Here is a 14,633-nt window from a genome sequence, read left to right as displayed (position 1 = left end):
CAATACTTCGTGTGTTAGCAGGAATAATTTTAAACACCGCTAACAATGTTGTTTTTCCTGTTATAAGGAGGGATGATGCTAATGTAAAAAGCCCTCAGCCCCTAACTATTTTGTACCTTCATCTTTTGTGATATCTGCTCCATCCCAACGTCTTACAAGTGGAACAACTTTGTAGGAAGAGCAGAGGTGGAAAAGAGCTCCTCATGGGCTCCTTGGAGACTTGGTGTTTTCTGGTACTGATTCACCCATGATGAAGCCAGCCCAGCTCTCTGCACGCTAATTTTTTTTTTAATAAAATGTAAATTACACTTAAAACATTAATGAAGGAATGTACTGACTATATTTTAGCTGAAAATCCTTTTGATATTACTTTTGCAAGACTACTTGAGAAGTCATGTCTCAGCTCCATGCCCTTCTAAATTCAAGGTTTAGATTTGGAAGGGTTTTGAGGCTAAGTTTGTTGATGCATTATTAGTATGTGTTAAATTTTGGGAAGGCTTTTTGAATGGGATCAGATTTTAAGTTTTCCTTCTAATTTGAGCAATTACAAGCCATTTTTGGGAAGCATTCTATGGCCACAAAGCTGGCTCTCGTCTCTAAGAAAAGCCTTCTCAACTACTTCGGTGTCATTGGTGCTTCGAACACCTTAGACAACTGCTCATCTGTTCAAAATGCTCTCACTTACTACCAGTTAGTGATGGAAATGCTGGTCTATTTTTTTTTTTTCCAATTAAGTAGAAAGTTTCACCTGGCTCAGCCCCAGTTTCTATTCCCTGAAAACACTTTTCATATTCACTGACAAATCTCCTGACATCGCTAAGACAAGCGATCATTTCCTGAGAGCTCCTCAAGCAAGGTGAGACCTGCTCAGTTCTTGGATGGCTGCTAACCAGGGAAATTCACTGGCCTGCAGGAAGCGATTAGGATCACCATTCGGAGCACCCTCCTCAGTCGGTGCTGGTGTTACAGGGGTGCAGCCTCTTGGACTGCAGAGTGAAAACCCGTTTTCTCACCCCTCCTAAAGATCTCCCAGATACGGTAACACCGCCCACTTTCAGTGTGCCTGGAGTGATGTTTAATCCTCTGTGCATTTCATGTAGCACTATCGAATTTCACTTATCGTCATTATTGATGAGTGACACAGAGGTTAAATGATTCCCATCAAGACATTTTGCTCAAAAAAAATTAATACATCACTTTTCAGTCAACTGAGACACTTTGCTCAGATGCCAGTCAGATGGGTAAGTGCAGCAGGCAGGTACCTTCTCAGAGGGCTGCTTTGCCAGCTGGGAAATAGGGCCAATAAAGCCACCTGGAGATTACCAGGCTCTTGCTATACAATAACAGTGGGCAGAAAGGGAGACGCACGTTTGTTTCCTGCAGCTTGGCTGAGCCATGGAGGCTGGGAGCGCCTTTGCTCTGAGGTCTGCAGCCAAGGGCAGGATGCTAGCTTTGCCAAAGGGTGGGGCAGCCCACCTACAGACTCCAGGCCTGGGGCTGCTTTGCCTTTCCAAGCTTGCTGCGAATCAGTCCCAGCTGTTTTCCTCTGTTGCCATGGTCCTGTACATCCAAGCAGGTGGCTGAAGCCCTCCGAGCACAGTATGACTGCTGTGCCACCAGTCACACCACCTTTTCAGGTGATGGCTGCTCGCGTGACCAGTCAACCGAGTAGCGGGCAGAAGAGGTAACAGAGCTAAAACCGGTGCTCTTGCTCCCAAAAAGCCCTTTATGTGAAGCTCTATAGATCTAAACTCTTCAAAAAATAGATCTGTCTTATACTCACATAAGCATCACTTCTTTGTTTTGCTTTTGTCACTGCCAGTAGCTCCTCATGGCCCCTGAAATTTTTCAGGGGAGAGACATATTGAGGAGACAATGCCATGAAGAAAATTAGCTCTGCTTTGTCCAAAGCTTTGCTTCCCTCCCCGCTTCTCCCCTGATTCTATTTGATCTATTTTAACCACTACCACCACACTGTAGCACGAACCTTGGTGCTTTGGCCAACATCCAGCTGTGAAATGTGCGCTTTTCTCCTGCATGATTTCTCTGCAGGTGTCAGGAAAGCTGTTCCTTGTGCTCCTGAGTCAAAAGATGAAGTTGTCTGTCAAACCCAACCCTGGCAGAGAAGATGTTTTGTATGGGCAGAGCGCTCTGGGGTCCTTCCCAAAGAGGAACAGAAAAGGCATAGCGACAGGGGAGAGAGCAGGTATTTGTGAGGGTTGTCTTTATCTGTAGGCTTTCTGTATAGTGAATGGAGAGGGAAAGGGAAAGTGAGACTCCTTTAGAAGACGTTCAGAGCATCGGACCAAACTTCTGCTTTGAAGTCTTTCCTTAAACATCCTTTCTCTATGGAGACTAACCCGAGCTGTACTTAAGAGTTAAGACTAGCCAGAGCAACCAAAGATTAATGCCACCCTATGCCCGATTCCCTGGTGCAGGAGCTGCCTTTTGAGGTTTGTTGCCATGCCCAGTGCTCCTTGCTGATACTACCCTCCAAAGGATGCTAAAGGCGTGATGGCAAAATAGCCTCTGATGGACAGACATAGCAGCCACAAGAGTCTGCTTTTTGTTAAGCCCTTGATAATTAGAGAAATATTTCCAGAAAGTGCACTGTAGCTGGGTGCAGCAGCTCTTTTGAAGCTGACAGCAGGCAGGCCACCATGCCCCCTATATCTGCCTGACAGGTCAGCATGGGGAAAATGGAAATAGAGAGGGGAAGGGACCTGTGTAATGAATCAGAGCTGCTAGGGCAATTGGAGGAAGCTCCAGTAGTCACAAACTTTCAGCATGCGTGGAAGCATCACTGTTCTTTTTTTAATTTTATTTTTATTTTTACAGCAAACATATTTAATATTGCCATTTCAAGTTTTACATGAAGCATAAATCAAGGAGAAATAAGTATATCGGGCACAACATAGGTTGTTTTGCAGCTTCTAAATTTCTTAAGTGTTAGGTCATTTCACTTACAAGTTAAATAGCTGTCTGCAGGAGGCCTTGGTTGGTCATAAATTGTCCTTCCAATAATATAAAACACACCATTTATTTACAACACGTATGCTCTTCCAAGTAGATCCAACAGCTCGTAAAGAACAAGAGCTCCTATGTCATCCCTACTGAGACCACTGCAATAAAGAGCGTTGGAATGACTCTGTACTCAGTAAGTGCAATCAGATCCAGCAACAGTAGCTTTTATGGGCTTTTTCTCCCCTCCAGGAAAACCTGAGATATTAGTGCAATATTAAAGAGCTGTGATGGTTTTACCCAGAATGAGATCTTACTCCTCCTATGCTCCCACTGGTTTTGGGAGTGGGATAAGGTTAACACTCACCAAAGAGGGTCAGAATCAGCCCTGTTAGGATGGTTTGTTTTCATAAGGGATATGATTAATTAAAAAGAAGGTTAATTGAATATTATGCAGCTGCCACAGTAGTATAAACTCCAAGCTCTGGCTTATAAACAACATTTGTTGCAGAAGGGTTATTACCAGCTTACAACTGGAGCAATGAGCCTTTCGATCCCTGTTTATTCCAGGACAGCCAAGCAGTAAAAATGCGCATGCTGGCACATGACCTCAGGTGGACTCCTAGGAAACCTTAGCCCAGTTTAAGTAATAAATATGTTCTTACACAGGCAGAGGTGTGCCCTGATAGAACTCTGCAGTGAAATACCAGCTAAAAGCAGCATTTGATCTAGTTTAGAAACCCACTTTAAGTGTCTGAAGTAGAAAAGCAGTAGGAGCCAATGTGAGACTCCAAAGTCTTTTGTCAACAGAAAAGCTCTGAACAATTTCCTTTTAATAATATTACTGCATTTTTTCAAATGTGATTTCTGAAGTTCTTGGACAGTATAGAGGGGTGTGATATTTATCCAATGGATTTGCAGACTAACAGGATCATGAACACATCAATCAACATCGTGTTCACTGGCTCAACCTCAGACCCTGCTGAGGGTGACTAGATCAGCGCAAGAGACCCATGGGATTCATCTCACCCTGCTGGAGAAGGTATCTAATCTAAGATGGCTACACAGAGTCTCTCTGTAATCAACAAGAAGAGTGACAGACATCTTACAGAGGAAAACCCACCCCATCCTGCATGCCTAAAACAGAAAAGGTGAGTTCTGTCTTAGGATATACCAATCTCTTGCCACAAACTATGAGAGAAGCTTGGTGATAGGGTGAAGATTTGCCCCAAACTTACCTGAGTCTCCCAGTCAGCCCAGCAGGGATCCTGCACGGAAAAAAATGAGGACATCCTCAGTGGTTGCTCCTGCATGAACCTGCTAGTTCACCTGGACCAAGTGCCAGGGCTGATTCACTGGCCAACTGCTTTGCTCAACAGCTGACTTTATTCCAAGCTAATTGCTGTGCCCATGAGTATCACCTGTGAATAGCTTCCCCACCCCCCCTTTAAAGCTCTAGCCCCGTCTGCACCAACCCACCCCTATGAAAGTTCAAAATCAGTCTTGGGTGGTCAAACTAACCCTTGCTGCAGTCAAATGAAATCTTTCTCATCAATAGGTTGGAGTGGGCTCTAATTGGATCACGACTGATGCATCACCATATCGCTTCCCATCACATGCACAGAGGACACATTACTTTCTCCTTTCTCCAAACCCAGTATACAACTTCTTTCTGTCATGGCCTATCACAGCTCTGCTGATCTGTCCTATTTTTATCCCCTTTTGGATACTGACCAAGATGACCAAGAAGCCATTTTACCATGAATCTTCTGGTTGCCAAATTTCCTCAGCCCTTGCTTTGAGCCCTTCTCCTGTGCTGCCCCTGTTGCACTGACATCCTCCTTCAAACCACCTCTGCCAAGATGCCAATGAAAAACACCTGGGCAGCATGGCTGTGCCTGCAGCAGCACCCTGGCCTTACTGCCTCTCTTTTTGCCACCTTCATCCCGTTGTTGACTGGATGCCCTTCAAGGCAAGGCCCCTGCACATCTGTGCAGTGACTCACACACCAGGCCCACCCAGCTCCTCACCAGCTGTTGCTAAGCTCCACCAGAGTCCAACTGACTGTGTTGGTGTGGCAATGACAGACCAAGACCAACCACCATTACCAGTAAAAAGCAATAACAACAGGCACAAGGAATTATGAAAAAAAATTACTTTTTAATGTACAAAAGGTTTATATACAGATTCAGCATGTTACCTCCATTCTTGTGATGTAGAAAACAGCTAAAAATGTTCTTAGGATATAAATCTGACAGAACAATTCACCTACAGTACTTTTAGTAATGATGTCTTCTATACATAATATATACAGTGCTGGAATGGTTATTATAATACTTTTTAAGTAAATGAAGGAAGACCACCACTGGAAAGTCTGAGAAATCTCAAGTCATTGGAGATTTGGTTTTGCTTTTGTATTTGATCCTTTGCTAATGAGATATCTGTGAAGGGGGACTCAGTAGCCATCATTGCCCTTCACAGCTGTTGAAAAAAAATCAGATTAACGGTTGAAGGACACATGAAAGCCTGATCCATCTCAGCACAAGGGATGCCCAGTTGTATGCCAAGCGTCCAGGACAAAATACGATGTCCTAAAATATGTACTGCCCTCTTTTCATAAATGCAAAAGCAAGGGCAAGGTCAGTAACCGCAGGAGAATATATACAGTGGACTATAAAACAATCCCTTTAAACACAACTTTCACGGGAGACACAAAGAAACAGCCAGGCACCTTGCTCTGCTTTCCTGTCCTCATGCACCCTGGACATCGGCAGGAGTCACGGGGGCCTCGAGGGCTGAAGGGCAGGAGTGAGAGCATCCTGTGCACACCCTCTGCATTTGGGATGGGGGTGGGTGAGCTTGCAGGATGCTGAGCAGCCCCTCCGTGTGCCAGCCGTGCCCAGGGCTACCCGGCAGCCACGCTGTCCCAGCCCACCGCTGCCACAAACGGCTCGCCTGGAGGAGGTAGCATGTGGTGTTTTCATGCCAGCCCCTGGGCATGCAAGGCACAGTAAGCCTGACATCAGTTTGTGCAAAAAAGAAAGCAGGGACACCAGAAAGCATCTTTACAGAACTGTCACTGTCCTGCGCAGGGGATGGAGTCAGATGCAAGTGAGAACACCATACCAATATGAGGGGGAGAGGGGAGATGGGAAGGAGAACGAAATTCTGCAGATGCTTGTCCGGTCAAACTGTGAGAACCTGGGGAGGATGTGACACTTGTCCCCTGGCCTCCAACAGGTGGAGTACCAAGTATTTGATGCTGTGAAAGCAGGATGAGGAGAGTTGTCCTTGTCCAATGCAGTCAGAAGTTAAGCAAGGCCTCCTGTTCAAGTACATGCACCTCACAACTTCTACCCTTTTGTCTAACAACAGCAAAAATAAATAATGCAGCTAAGATTAACTTCAGTGCCAGGTGGGACCAGCCTGAAAACAGCTGATTGTTATTACAAGCAGTTATATCTTGGTAGAGGGTCTGGCTTTGGGAGGCCCCACTCCTCCCACCTCTTCCACAAGGACTTTTTTCCAAGAGATTCTCACTGGCCGAACTACTATTTTGACTCAAATACCTGTTTTGAGACTATCCAGATGTTTGTCTATGCTGCAGACTGCAGGTGCAGAGCTGAACTGAACCGGCTGAGCACAAAGAGTAGCTGTATACTGTAGCACAAAGCACAAGCCAAACTAACACCCCAGGTTGTCCATGGCATATTTTTCGGACACAGCAGCTCTTTTCACAGCTGACCAAAGCTGTGGGACATGTTAAAGTAGCACTGGGTGCATGCCAACAAGCCTCCTTGCGGGGCTGGGTGTATTAGCTCATGCTTGGCCTCGCATCAGTGCAGCCACGCGCCTGTTGTGTTCACGCAGCCCAGGCAGAACCCTGCATGGAGCACATTACGCAGACGAACCCTGGCCAGATAAACCAGCTCCCACAATGCTGCCACAGTGCTGACCGGGCTGAAACGATCATAAAAGTCTCTCCATCACCATCACATTTACATGTGAGCACCTCAGCACGGAAAACCCAACAGAAAGCAAAGCCGTCCGCAAAGGTGCACAGGGATATGGTAATGCGTGCTTCAGAGATCTGACATTAAAGATGCATGCGGGGCCCCCGCAGAAAGTCAGCGCGCTCAGAAGGCGCAAAGTTATGCGTGTATGTCAGTCTGTACGCCAGAGCCTTCCTGACACGGGGGATTATTTCCCAGTGATTGCTGTTCCCAGGCCTCTGCTCCACTCTGCACATGATATAAACCACGTTGTAAACACAGCTGATCAAAGTGTGCATTCACCTTTTATGTGTCTCATCAATGTGTCTTTCCAATGTTTTCTCAGAAACACCACTATGTTTTTATAAATGTACATTTTATATACGCTTCTGGCAATACACTATATTTGATTTTTAAAGGAAGAGAGGCCTTGGCTACTTAACACGAAAGCATGGTAAGGCACTTTGCTGAAAAGCCATTTGGAATCAACGCTCTTTGCAAGGTACAAAGGTATTTATGGTATAAAACAATACTGCTGGCAGAGGGCTTGTTCGGAGACATAACTAAACCCTGCTCTCATCAGAGCAGAATACATATTATGGCTTTTATTCTGATCAAAACCTCATCCTCCCGTTTCTTTCTGGAGTGGGTTGAAAATGGATTTTTTTGCAAACATAACTAACGGAAAATGATGGGGAGTGCTATTTACAGGGCTGCTGGGGAGGGAGGGTTTCATCTCTAAGCACACTCATGCTGTCTCCTAGCTCCGGCAAACCAAGCCAAAATGAGGTGCACCCTTGCGGTGCTGAACTGCCTGGATATAGTTTACATAATTCTGTACAGACACTTTAAAAAATGTTCATTTTGAATCCCTTTAATGTATTTAATACTTATAAAAAAAGAATCTACTCTATTGAAACAGATTATTTTTGAAAAGCACATTCATAAAACTGCTTCGCGCAGAGCCCCTTGGATAGCGCTAAGGCCTTGTGCTTTACTGTTATGACATCATGTTTAGAAATTTACTCTCTTCTGCCAGCGTGGTTAGCATGGAGCTCATATCGCCTATTGCCATATTGCTTATTCCCGTGGGTATGGTGGGCAGTGTCAGAGAGTTTCGTGGAGTCGTCAGGCGAGAGGAGTTCTGGGAGAGGTTCTGCAGGATGCTGGGGCTCAGGGTTCCTGACATCAGGCTCGAATGGTCCCCATCGTCCATGATGGCATCAAAATCTATCTGGGGTGGCTCAAGGCCTTGCGAGTCCACCGTGCTGGATACCTGGTTCGCGCCCGGGGAAGGCAGAGCGGCCGGCTTGCTGTTCAGCGCGCACTGCTGCTGTCTGACCCGGCAGTCCGCATGATTATCGAAGCTGCTGTTTTGTTCATACATGTGGATTTGACCGTAATAGTACATCAAATTGTTTTCCCTCATGCCGTCCGCGCACTGCTGGGCTGGTGCAGGCAACATGTTGCTTGTTCTTTTATGCATGGCCTCTGCCGCCTCCTGGCCCGGGCTGATGGTGTTTGTAGGGTGGGGAGTTCGCATGTAGCCCAACTGCTGGACGGTGCGGAGGCCTCGGGGTCTGCTGGCCGGGCTCGGCTCGGGCGGAGGATGAGGCTGGACCATGCCGGACGGATATGCCTGCGTGGCCGAGCCCATCATGCTTTGCTGAGGCTCAAAGCTGGGCTGGTTGGAGGTCATGATGGGCTGATGAAAGGTCTCTTGAGCCACGGGGAAGTTCAGGTGGGTCGGCTGAGATGAGTAGTTCTGCTGACTCGGTTCATGCATGACCTGGCCCAGCATTGTGCGCTCGCTGTTGCTGCCAACCATTAAAGAAGGGTTGGTCGCCATGTCCACTTGCTGAGGGTGAAGGTGGGGTCTGGACTTTGCTGCCATGCTGCTACAAGAAGGCGAGATCTGATTTGGGTTGCCACTGATTGCACTGGGGCTCAGCATCTGATGAGGTTGGTTATACCCTGTGTGCAAGCCCAGATCAGGGTTCATGCTGGGGCCTAGGCTCATGGGCTGCTGCCGCAGCTGCATACAGTTTAGCCTCTGCCCATCCATGCCCACATTTCTTTGCATAAAGCTCTGCTGTGTTACATTCATACTGTTCTCTGGCAGCTGTATCTGCTGCTGGTTATAGTTCTGGTACTGACCAAAGTTCTGCTTCTGCTGGACCACTGCTAAGTTCCCTTGTGAAAACTGCTGCTTTGACTGATTGGACATGATATCAACCGTACCTGAGCTGACTTCGTTCCACTGGACGGGCATGTTATTTTTATTCATGTCTGAGGAAGCATCAAAGCTCATGGGACACTCTGCCATCATGGGTCCCAAGTGGCTCATGCTCGTCTCAGCTGCTGCCATCCTGCGCTGGCTGGGCAAGGCTGGAGACTGCAGCTTCCCACTTCCCTGGAAGCTCTGCATCTCATTGCTGTACCCCATGGAAGTGCTCTCGGCTGCTGTACCATTGCTCTGGGATTTGATATACTGCACCACATCATCTGGCAGCACAATGTCATCATCTCCGACAGGTGCCTCCACCTCCCCAGACATGGCTTCCATGGCGATGTTTTCACTGATGCTCAGCGGCCGGGGTGAGTAGGTATGCCGAGGGAGGCTCCCATCTGAGCGCCCGTAGTTCTGGAGACCAAAATTCCTCCTGTCCGTGGGGTGTGGAGGATGGAAGGGGTTCATGCTGTTGGTGCTGTTGAAGCGGTGAACTCGTGGGAGGGCTTGGGGGTCTCCTGCAGGTCTCCTCACCGGGTCGCTAGCCCGTCTTGTGCAGTTGCCTGGCACCTCATGGGGAAACGCTGCAGCTGATGGATAGCCATAGGTGTTACCGTCGCTGCAACGCCTGGGGCCTGGTGGGAGGCGGATGGAGGGCAAGGTGGGATCTGGTCCATCCATAAGTGAGATTCTGTTCTTCAGGGTCATCCTCTCCATATTCGGCAGGGGAGTTGGAGGAGGGCCCCCTGTGGCAGCAGCATACTTGGCTTTCAGCCTGTAGTGCTGAGCTGGTGTGAGGTTTAGCAGACCCGGCATCCCACTGCACTGGCTCGCCTCGCTTGACCGACGGGAGGCATCCGTCGAAATTGGGTCATAGGAGTCAGCAGAGCTTGTGTTATTGGGACGGTGCCCAAGCTGTGAAGCCTCGCTGGAACGGCGGCTGGAGAAGTATGGGGAGATCCCTGATGATCTGCGGCTGACAGTGTAAGCAGAGCTGATGGTGCTTGTTGTACTATCACGGCGCTCGTTGAGTTGGTTCAGCATTGTAACCTCATTGACAGACAGCTCCATTATTCTGGGATTAGGCAGTGTAGCAGAAGAACCACCACTATTTTCTAGAATAGAGCCTGAGAGAAAAGTTGCAGGGAAGGAAAAGGTTTAGTTAGCTGAGAAATTCCACTTGGTAGTGTTCTTGGTGCCAGAATACAGACACACAAAGCCACCCCCAAATATTTCACAGGAATGACAGTGGATTTAATTTGCTGCCATTGAATTCAAAGCTTCCTCTCCAGCTCTGTGTCCATGCACAAAAAGCAAGAAGGCTGGGGAGAGAAGGCAAGAAGTCCCTGCTGTAGAGTCTTTGCAATGTGTACCCCACTGACACTCAGCTGCTGAGGAAGGGCCTCCACGTGGACTTCTCTTAGTAGGAAAAAAGCAGGATGGGTGTGAACCATGCCACAGGGACAGCACATGGCTATGGCCACAGCTGCTCACTGGGACAGATGCACAGGGCTGAGAGCCCAAAACTTGGCGTTCAAAGGCTCTTCCCAGAGCAAACCAAGAAGTCTCAATATACAAGGCCCTGAGGCTTAGTAAAACCCAGGCCCCATGCCTTGGGACTTCTTGGCAAAGTCAGAGGAGCACTGAAGGGATCACAAAGATGCCTGTAACAGGAATCCACAGCCAGTGGGAAACTAGCATATGAAGCTGTAGGCAATGGCCAGGAACTCTTGAAGTGACAAAAGCTCTCTTGGAGCAAGATCAGGGTTGAAGGGCTTGTCTTGATTGTTGCTGTGCTCCAGCAGTCTCCCAAGAGGCACATTAGCTCTTGGGGAACTGTTACTGCTGGTACAAACCCAAGCAGTCTTGCGGCTGCCACTGGGACAGTGAGGACAGCTGTGTCTGGGTCCTGGGCAAGCCCAGAAACAAGGACACCAACACCTCTGCCTTCCTTCATAGCTCTGTAGCCCTGAGCATCTGGGTGTCTGTTGCACATCACCAGATGGCTGTGTTCACACCCAAGCTCTCCATTTTACCTGATACCTCTATCCAGCAAGGCCTGACTCAGAGGCAAAAAGAAAAGATCCTCCTCCAGGGCAGACTCTTGGTTACGAAACCAGAGTCAAACTCTGGAGGGTTCCTACAGGACATGACTCAAGTACAGGGCTTACCGTTTCCTGAGATGGGAGGCAGCTTGGTGTTTCTGGCTTGTGGAGCTGGGCTCACCCATGAGCAGGAATCCTTAACTGTCTTGAGTTTCTCTTTCTTGAGCTGTTCAAGTCGTTGCATCGTCGTCATGTGTTTCCTTAGCTGCAGGCTGACTGCCGAATTACCAGATGAGACCGTTGAGTCCACAACAGGAGCATTGTCATCCAACGCCGTCAGATCTCCCAGACTTCCCCCACTGTGCATGTTCATTTCTACTCCACTGTCATTGTTGTTGGTGCTGCCAAGGGGTGACGGTTCACTGCTGCACGACGACTGGCCACCAGGACTGGACTGACACATCTTGGGGAAGGAAAAGAGAAGGCATTGGGCAGGTGGAAACATGGATGGAAAGAAACCAGGAACCCCAAATCCCCAGCAGGCTCTACATGTTTGACTCTATCCCAGGCTCTCCTCTCTCTTGTTAACCTTCCCTGCTGCAGGACTTCAGCTCTACCAGAGGACAGGGGCACATTCTCTGGGGGAGGAGGGCAAGGCAGCACCCCACAGCTGGAAAAAACTATGGGGGGGGGTTCAACCGGATGATGGTGAGAAACCAAATGCTGTTCCTCCAAAAGACTAAGGACAGATGCTTCTCGAAGAAAAGCAGGACATTACCTGGTTGTGCAAGGTATGTTGCAGCAAGCACTGGCTTATCTAACATAGGATCAAGGCCTAAGTATTTCAGACACAACATATTTCTGTCTTTAAAATACTCTAACATATAATTAGGTTAGCTGACAAACTTCCCAGCCAGATAAAAACCTGGTTCACTGTTTGCAAACTCCCACTTGCAGATAAGGCAGATAAGCAGCATAAATATTTATTTTATTTACATCAGGAATTGCATTTCACATTGAGGAGTTTATTTGCAGCAGACACTAAATGGTCTGAACTTGCTCTGAGGTAGCTGTTGCTGCTACCAGACAGGATGCCTGGATGCCTGGCTTCTCTGCTCGAGGCTCAGGCTCCAGCAAAAAGTGGGAGTGCTGAAAAGGCAGCATACTTTGCCTCAGGCCAGGGTGGGAGTGTGGGGTGATGCCCTGTTTCACTTTGCTCGTAGCAGCCCTCATAGGCAGGGCTCGCTGCCTCTGATGGCCTCATTGCCCTTCAATCAGGATGACAGACACTGTAATCCCAGGATTAGATGGCAAATTGTGATGCTGGGAGAAAGGCAGCAAAGGGAATCCTCCGGCACTGGGCACCGTGTCCTCCCCATTTCTGCACTCAAGCAAATATCCCCTGTCCCTCCCCATCGCTCCGCAGCCGGAGGCAGGTCTGCAGGAGACCAGGCTTTTTACAGCTATTTTAATACAAAGGATTTCTTTGCTCACCTTAGTACCGACTGTCCTTAGGAAGGTAGAGTAAGGAAGGGTAAGCGGGAATAAAGAACAGGTTGTTAGGACAAAGGCAGCATTAACAGAAAGGACCATGTTAGTAAAAGGAGGAAGAGGGGAGTGCAGAATACAACACAAATTTCCAACATCTTCCCCTCTCCCATACTCTGTCTTCCCTGCTTTCCCTCTTCGAGGGCCCAGATAAAAACCCTTAGGAGAACTTCCCACCTGTCTCCATGGGTTTTGAATGAGACCCAAAGATGGGTCAAAATAAGACAAAGGGTCTTGGAGATATGGGAACCAGTGAAGCATCTCACCCCTCCCACCACCCTGACCTTAACCAGGAAGCAGGAGTTGGACGTGGGCCCACCAAGTCAGATGCAGCCCCATTAAACGTGCATGAGCCGAAGTAGGCAACACTGGATGGGGAGAGCAGAAAGTAACATCCGACCCATGGCCCTGCCACCAGTGAGATGGCTTGGCTGCGACCCTGGGAGTTCAGAGCCCTAGAAAAACAACCCCACACCTTCGGAAGTAACAGGGTGGGGAACCGTGGTTGTGTCCATGTTTTCACTGAAAAAAAATCCAAAACACACAGAGGAAGAGCATTGGAGAGAGGTCATTCTGTCCAGTGGTTCTCACACTCAGTTTCTGTAACCCAATACAGAGCCTCATCACGGTATAACTGTTCCTTTAGTCAATTAAAGACATTTTAGATGTGAAAATACTCAACTCCTTCCTAAGCAAAACATGCTGCTCGTTAGTAATTTGTCCAACAACACATCCCTTAACCTTTTTCATAAAATCTTTGTAGCTCCAGGGCATGTTGTTTCATATGAATAACAACACTTTAGCCTGAATTTAAATCAAGAAAATATATATTTTGGAGCTCAGTCCTTTCAGCTCCAGTGAGAACCCTGGGGACAATGTGAACACTCTCCTTTGCAGGTGAAGGTCTTTCTAACGTATCCAGCCCATACCCTGCCTGACTCTGAGCTGGTGCAGCAGACCAGAACTTTGGTTATGAAGGGTGAAGAGAAACATCAAAAGGCAAAAGTTACCCGAGTGTTGCAATGCTCCATCTCCTCCACCAGCAGTGGTGTGCTGAGGAGCAGGTGGGCTCCCTACATGGCGTGGAAGAGGCTTGAATGTGTTTGAACCCATCACCATACACACCTTGTTAGCATCATCAACCATGATACTGCCTACTGTGGAGCTGCTGTAATGGCCAGAAGGCTGATGAATGGTCTTTGCTTCAGCTGGTGGCCACTCATAGGGCTGCACAATATGATCATGGTTGACTGTAAGCCCATACTCTGTGGGCCACAGCATTGCTTGCATGTTTATTCCTGGTTTCACTCCCCTGCCCTATGGTCCAACTACAATTTTCTGTGGCAGCTGGGAGTCAAGTATTGAACTCATATGCTCCTCCTGAGCAATCTGCTCTAGTCAATCGTGATTGAACAAGAAGGCTGGACTAGACAATCTCAAGAGATCCCTGCCAACCTCAGTGATTCTGTACTTCTGTGTATAGTGGGCAGGGCTGAGGAATTGAACTTGCTTTAAGATACCCAACAAAAAAACCCACCAGCTACTTTTATCCCCACTGGCTTCATCATACAGCCCGAAACAGAGTTGGGCCAGCAAAACCGCTGTGCAGCAGCAGCCTGGTAAGAATAACAGTAAAGGGTGCAGGGAGAAGGAGAAGAGGGACTGCTTAAGCCAGGACCATCAATCTGTGCCCTACGGTCATTGCTCAATTTAAATTGGTGAGGTAGGTAAAGCTTATATGACCACAACACTCTGGGTTTTACCCACTTTCCCAGCACAGGGAGGCCAAGCTCAGCACAGGGCATCACATGGTGCCCATGATTACGAGGGTGGGAATTTGTGATGCCAGGTAGGAAG

The 14,633-nt window shown here is 48.0% G+C and overlaps 1 protein-coding gene across 5 annotated transcripts in view; it reads right to left on the bottom strand.

The window, feature by feature from the left end:
- Positions 1–663: 663 nt before the first annotated feature.
- GLI2 (GLI family zinc finger 2) overlaps positions 664–14,633 on the bottom strand; it is a 207,703-nt gene continuing 193,733 nt past the window's right edge. For all 5 annotated transcript variants that reach the window (XM_080399555.1, XM_080399557.1, XM_080399556.1 and 2 more), the window contains 2 exons: positions 11,355–11,691; positions 664–10,310 (listed from right to left, as the gene is read on the bottom strand). In XM_080399555.1, coding sequence (XP_080255681.1) covers positions 7,954–10,310; positions 11,355–11,691 — 2,694 coding nt within the window. In that variant the 3' untranslated portion in view covers positions 664–7,953. The remainder of the gene's footprint in view (positions 10,311–11,354; positions 11,692–14,633) is intronic.

The sequence above is a fragment of the Falco punctatus genome (assembly GCF_963210335.1).
Source record: "Falco punctatus genome assembly, chromosome: 8".
NCBI lineage: Eukaryota > Metazoa > Chordata > Aves > Falconiformes > Falconidae > Falco > Falco punctatus.
The sequence above is the reverse complement of the archived record's forward strand: the minus strand, read 5'-3'. Positions and strand labels throughout refer to the sequence as shown.